This window comes from Propithecus coquereli, unplaced genomic scaffold (assembly GCF_000956105.1).
Source record: "Propithecus coquereli isolate 6110/MARCELLA unplaced genomic scaffold, Pcoq_1.0 Scaffold95, whole genome shotgun sequence".
Taxonomy (NCBI): Eukaryota; Metazoa; Chordata; class Mammalia; order Primates; family Indriidae; genus Propithecus; species Propithecus coquereli.
The window spans coordinates 2,892,453-2,899,129 of record NW_012155840.1 but is presented as its reverse complement, the minus strand read 5'-3'; the positions used below and the strand labels follow the sequence as shown (position 1 = coordinate 2,899,129).

General features: G+C 32.5%; 1 protein-coding gene across 2 annotated transcripts in view; it reads left to right on the top strand.

Annotated features, from left to right (window-relative positions):
• PSIP1 (PC4 and SFRS1 interacting protein 1) overlaps positions 1–6,677 on the top strand; it is a 39,925-nt gene extending 33,248 nt beyond the window's left edge. Inside the window, exons 11-16 of one of the 2 annotated variants that reach the window (XM_012665043.1) lie at positions 996–1,051; positions 1,664–1,734; positions 1,949–2,050; positions 2,167–2,380; positions 4,226–4,337; positions 5,114–6,677. In XM_012665043.1, coding sequence (XP_012520497.1) covers positions 996–1,051; positions 1,664–1,734; positions 1,949–2,050; positions 2,167–2,380; positions 4,226–4,337; positions 5,114–5,174 — 616 coding nt within the window. In that variant the 3' untranslated portion in view covers positions 5,175–6,677. Of the gene's footprint in view, positions 1–995; positions 1,052–1,663; positions 1,735–1,948; positions 2,051–2,166; positions 2,381–4,225; positions 4,338–5,113 lie in introns of those variants that run through there. The other variant, XM_012665044.1, reaches the window with a different exon arrangement.

Sequence of the window (6,677 nt, the reverse complement as noted above, 5' to 3'; positions counted from 1 at the left end):
ATCCTTTTTCTTTCAACTTGTCTGTGCATTTCTATTTAATGTGTATTTCTTGTAACCAGCACACAGTTGGATCTGATAATCTCTTTTAATCGGAGTGTTTAGTCTGCTTACAGTTAATGTAATTATTGATATACTTGAGTTCAAGTCCGTAATCTTCCTGTTTGTTTTCTACTTGTCACCTCTCTTCTTTGATTCTTTGTTTCTAATTTTCTGTCTTCTTTGGGGCTAACTTGAAAAAAAATTTAGTGTTTCATTCTATTTCTTATATTGAATTTTTAGATATTTTTTGTTCTTGTCTATTTCAATTGGTTCATAACATGGCCTGAACTCCAAGCCAAGGTACTAGAAATTGTTAAGATTTCAATTTTAAGTGGTTATTTTTGTGATTGACATTAAAATGGTACCTTTTCATTTGTGAAATGGTAGTAAATATTAGTGGATGTCATTTAAGTTTGATATATTGGCCAAAAAAGATTTTTAAAAAATATGTGTGATAGTATTAAAAGTCTAACCTTGAAGCTAATTCAAAAGCCCTCAATTATCTACCCTTTGGAGATGTGGGGAACAATTAAATCGGTCTGTTTTGACTTGCTTTTAAAAATAAGTGTGATACAGAATCCATTACATGTTTATAGGGATTCTCTTTCCATTGTGGCCTGTTTGTCCAGTGACCCTAAAATTGGTCTTTTAATAACACACTTTTATTTAATGTTGGAAAGAAAATTGCACCGACAGCTTTAAAATCATTCTGTTTGTGATGTCACTGAAAAAAACTGGTTGATTTAATTTAGCATGTTAATAGGAGCTTTGCTTATATTTATACTAGTGCTGTGGAACTGCCCTGTTGTAAGAACAGTCAATTCCTTGTGGTCTGGGCTAAGAATTTATTATTTTAAGGAAAAAACTTTTAGCTTTTACATGAGGGATTGTGGGCATTTGGTAATCACAGTCACAAAGTTCCAATGTTTTGAAATATTTGTGTTAACATTTGATAGGCAGACTAAAGATGAAGGAAAGAAGCCAGAAGTTAAGAAAGTGGAGAAGAAGCGAGGTTAGTTATTTCACTTTCTAAGATGTATAAAATTATACATAAAAAGGCAATTTATATAGACACTTTTCATGTATTGGTTTTGCAATCAGTCTCATTTTGTGTTCTTATGTCCTGCAAATACACATTTGCAAATCTAATGGATTTCATATGAATTGATTGTATTTTAAGCATAACCAGGTAAACTTGTTAGAGTTGTCTTTATATTTTAATGCTCATTTGATGATGTCAAATTTTTGTAGCCTTGCTAAAGCTGCTGGATGCTTTCCCATATTGACAAATCCCTTGGTTAAACATGTAAGGAAACCAGGTATTTAGGGAATGGAGTATAGAGGAGTTCATTATTGAATGCAGACTATTCACTGTAGAAAGAAATGCAGCTAGATGGTGATTTTGTGCTTTCACGCTGCATGTTGCTTTCCTAAACCAAATACTAAAGATGGCAGTAACTTCTCTGTTAAGAAGCTATTGTTCCTGTGTATGAGCTTCTTAGTAAAGACTATGAAGAACTTTTTTTTAATCCACCAGTTCTTTCCATTATACTTTGCTTAGACGATACAGAAATACTGGTTTTGGAAAAACTATTTAATGTTTTTCACATATTTTAATTTATAGAAACATCTATGGATTCTCGACTTCAAAGGATACATGCTGAGATTAAAAATTCACTCAAAATTGATAATCTTGTAAGTGTTTAATATCATTTAAAAATACAGTGCTGCTTTTATAGCTTCATATTTTATTTTCTCACATTTTTTATAAGTATGTAAATTTAAGATCAAAGGGACAATTACTGGTTATTTTGTACTGCCTTATTTGAGAGTTTAAAAGTGATCTTTAGAAACAGATTATATATGTTGTGATAATTAACAGTTATGAAATTACTGTTTTGTCATGAAGGATGTGAACAGATGCATTGAGGCCTTGGATGAACTTGCTTCACTTCAGGTCACAATGCAACAAGCTCAAAAACACACAGAGATGATTACTACACTGAAAAAAGTAAGTGATTTCAAGTTACATAGATTTAAAAAATTTTCTCATTACTTCATTTAAAAATAAAGTTTAAGTAAAGAATCAATTAGGAATACAATTATGAATGTATATTGTTTTCTCAGATACGGCGATTCAAAGTTAGTCAGGTTATCATGGAAAAGTCTACAATGTTGTATAACAAGTTTAAGAACATGTTTTTGGTTGGTGAAGGAGATTCCGTGATCACACAAGTGCTGAATAAATCTCTTGCTGAACAAAGACAGCATGAGGAAGCAAATAAAACCAAAGATCAAGGGAAGAAAGGGCCAAACAAAAAGCTAGAAAAGGAACAAACAGGTATGTGTTTAAAAAAAAAAAAAATTTGAGGCCAGTTTTTTAACTGTTTGCCAGAAGTGCTTTTAAAAAATGGGTTTGATAAATAATTTCATTTTAACACTGCAGAAAAAGTACCTATAGATAGCTTGGTAAAAATGTGTGATAGGCTTATTGAAGGCCTACAGCAGCAAGTATTCATAACAGAAAAATAAATCATGTCAGTTATAAAATCAAAGAGAGACTTCTAAGACAGCACCATTGTTAATGAGGCAGATGACTCTGGAGGAAACATTTTAAAAAGTTATTCAGCACAGTGTCTCCTCATCCCACTTCCTGGTCCCTCAACTACTTCTGATGTTTCCTCTCACCTAAAAAAATAAAATAGTGTACAGTAACCTTTTCATCTAAACACAGCACTGTAGTGGAGACTGAAAGCCCGCCATTGTGTATTGTTGCCGCTTAACAACTGATGCAGGTATGCTGGTGATGCTACTGTGCTGTTAAGTTATCCTGAACACACGTTTTCACTGCATTAATGGCATGTCCTATTTTTCACTGTTAAGTGTTTAATGTTTGAATAAGTATAAGAAAATGATTGCTTATTAGTAGCATATACATTCAGTCAGAAGTGATGGTGATACCAAACAACCACAAATTGTCCACATGGGTGGCTGAGATAGTGATACCTTTGCTTTCTGATGTTCAGTATACATACATTTGGTTTCATGCTCCAAATTGTTAAAAGTGTTATATAAAAACTACCTTCAGGCTATGTGTGTATGGTATAAATGAATTTTGTGTTTAGACGTAGGTCCTATCCCTAAAATCATGTATATGTAAATATCTCCAAATCCAAAACACTTCTGGTCCTATGCATTACCTTACCTACATTAAATGAGGAAAGTCTCATAAAGCACTTGGCAGAATGTGTAGCATATAAAGTGCTCAACCTTAGCTTCTGCTTTTCTTTTTCATTAAGTTTAAATTATGGGTAGTTAAATACTGCTGGTATTTATTATACTACTAAGAATAGTTTTTTCTTTTTATTTACATTGAGAAAAATTCCTAACCTACACTGAAATAGAAATGAACTTCCCACATCCCCATCAACCAGCTTCAACAATTATCAATATGTGATCATTGTGGTTTTGTACCCCATAAGCTTTCTCTGTGCCTCCCCGAAGGTTCTTTTATAGCAAATTCCAGAATGTATTTCTTATATAAAGGACTATCAAAATAGAATCAGTACTATTATCAGCTCCCCAAATTCCAAGAAACCAACATTTCAAAAGCAGCTGGCTATTATTTTGCTCTCATTTATTAGGGGATGAGATTTACAGGAAAAATACCCCCATTGTTTACTTATTAGGCACAAAAATCATATCAGTTAGGAAATATGACTTAACACTTCTAAAATACCTTTAACGATAAATTTAAAAACTTACGATTCACATTGTTTTTTCTAAGTAGAATAATTCATGATGTGCTAAAGAGCTGTAGCGCCCTGTAGTGCTCCTGATTACAGTAACAAATGGAATAATCAGATCATTAATTTACTTCTGGTACCCAAAGATACATGTAGTAAGCCTGCTTCTTACAGTACCTTAGCTACCCAAAGGATTTTGGTGACATTAGGAGTAGACAGTACAACTTTTTAATGAAATCATTATTCCCTTTCTTTTGAAATAGCATCAAAACCCAATCCTAAAATTCAAGAGAGGACTATATTACAACAAAATTTCAAATAAAAGATGGTATTAGGAGCACAAGGGCCATGTTGCATTTTTGATTTTGGATCTTTAGAGCACATCTTAAAAGTATTATTTTGTTAGCTCTAACAGTTTTTCCATTGGAATACTTCTAAAGGTTCAAAGACGCTAAATGGAGGATCTGATGCTCAAGACAGTAATCAGCCACAACATAATGGAGACAGCAATGAAGAAAGCAAAGACAACTATGAGGCCAGCACTAAGAAAAAGTGAGGAGGTGTTTTTATGGGTCATCTTGTGTGTTTTTCCTGAATTCAAATTTTTAATTAGTACTGTTCCAAGGTTGTTTGTATAAGGGGTTATCTTTTGATCAGTCAATTCCTGAATTCAGTAAGCAAGTTGCAAATCAAAAAGGGAAAAGTAAAAAACTTTGTATACAACTAATCTGTCACTGGGGCTAGGTGGGAACCCAGTTAAAAAAATAACTATTTTTCCTTGGTCTTCTTTACTAATATACCATTAATAACTTGCTTTCATACTTTCTTGAATTTTGAGTGAGAATACGTTAAAAATTAGATGTAAAACCACAGACTGTTTTATACCACTCACCCTAAAATAATAAGCTATGGAACTGTAGTTATCCAAGTCTTAGTTTGTTCCACTGTCCCTTCGTAGGACTTGGAATCGAGCATCCCTTCTAATTCTGAAATTAAGGGAAGTCTCATTGTCATATGTATATCCTACCCTCTTTTTATTAAGATTTGTAATATATTGATATCACAGATAAAACATTCCCATATTCTTTAAAGCTGGTTTGGTCCATTATGCTTCCCTGAGTACTGTGCTTGACCTGCGTAATACTTTCAGAAGATACAACATGGCAAAAGTATGAAGAAGAAATAATGACAGTGTCTTGATAACAAGTCAGGTTTTGTTTGTTTCAGTCTTTTTTAAAAATAGAATGCACAGATTTAATGTCTTTTTTTATTCTCATCAGAAAACCCTAATCTCGGTCGTCACACCTTTCTTTTCCACTTTTCTTTAGGCCATCCAGTGAAGAGAAAGAGACTGAAATATCTCTGAAGGATTCTACACTAGATAACTAGGTTGGACATACCGGGAATATAGAAAACATTTGAGAAGTTTGTAATGGGTTTCATTTGAAATATTTAGACTGCTGAAAGTTTTAAATTTTTATAAGCATAGGTTTTGATGTTTAAAACTTGTTTTGAGGGATGAAAGTCTCTTTATCTTTGTTCAAAAGTAATTAAACATTATTGCTAATTGTACTTGTGCAGTATTAACAGCTATGTTATACAGTAAATGTGGAGCAGAATCCCTATAGAAAATGTTAAACTGCTTTTCCAGACATGGTTGTAGCATATTTTCAATTTGTGTGTGTATGTTAACGTGTAATTGATAGAACAAAGTTACATTTTTAAAACTGCAACTTGTATAAACCTTTCCTCTTTTCCCAAATACCATGGGTTTTGTGCATATTTTTTACAAATCTTGGATTTACCAGGCTGTCTTTCCACTGTTTGTGGGTTTTGTAGAAGTTGAGCATTTTTATGGTAGATAAAATGTTACTTCTAATCTAAGTACTCACTCCTTCATTTTATCAAAAGCTAATTTTAATCTCAGTCTACATTGTGCTACGCTATGCTGCTTCTTGGAAACAATGTGTGTTCTGTATGCCTTTTTGTATGCCAACCTAGATATGTTGAACTGATGATTCTATGAGGTGTTAACATGTAAAACTCATGTTAACTTTTGAAGATAATTTACTTTTGTGGCTAGGAATTCAGTGAAGTCATATGACTTCCCTGCAGAGAACAGACTGGGTATATATAGGAATGAATCTGGCTTTAGGGTTCAATCATCTAAGATCCTTTACAGGCATTAGTAACTAAAACTGAAAACTAAATAAGCCTATTTTTGAGAAATGTCTCATTTCTAAGTTTTCTTAATACTCATTAAGGAAGTCATAAGTATTTTTTTAATTGGAAAAAAGTCAATCCGTGATGCTTATGCAGTAAATATAAGTAAATGCTATATAAGGAAACTAACCTATTTGAAAACATGGCTATATTTGAGGGGAATTTTTATTTTCATTTCTATATCGTACAACATTAGTTGCTCCAGCTTAGTACTTTGAGATAGTCTGTATATTGATGTATATAGACTAAATCAGGGTGAATCCAATGTTAACAAAAAATTTAAGGGTATATTTACTAAAGTATAATATTTCTAAGATATTTTAAATATTAGGTCATTTGGTGGTTTTTGATAGAAAAGGATACTTCTCATGTTTTGAAACTGTATGAGTATGGGAAAATAACAGTTGGTGTGTAACACTGTATGGTTTGACCTCTAGGATAATTGTTTTCATCTACAGAGTAAAAATTTGAATTATTTCAGTAATTGGATTTTTGCTTTTGAGAGGTCTTACAGTGGGACTAGGACCCACTGTTTTGAGAGAACCCCCATATATACCAGTCATTATCTGTTTGGCCCTTACTACAGTTTTAACTTGGACAGATTTATTCTAGTTAAGCCATAAGTGTCAACGTGTAAACTTGTTTTGATTAAAGAATTTTTCTATCAAA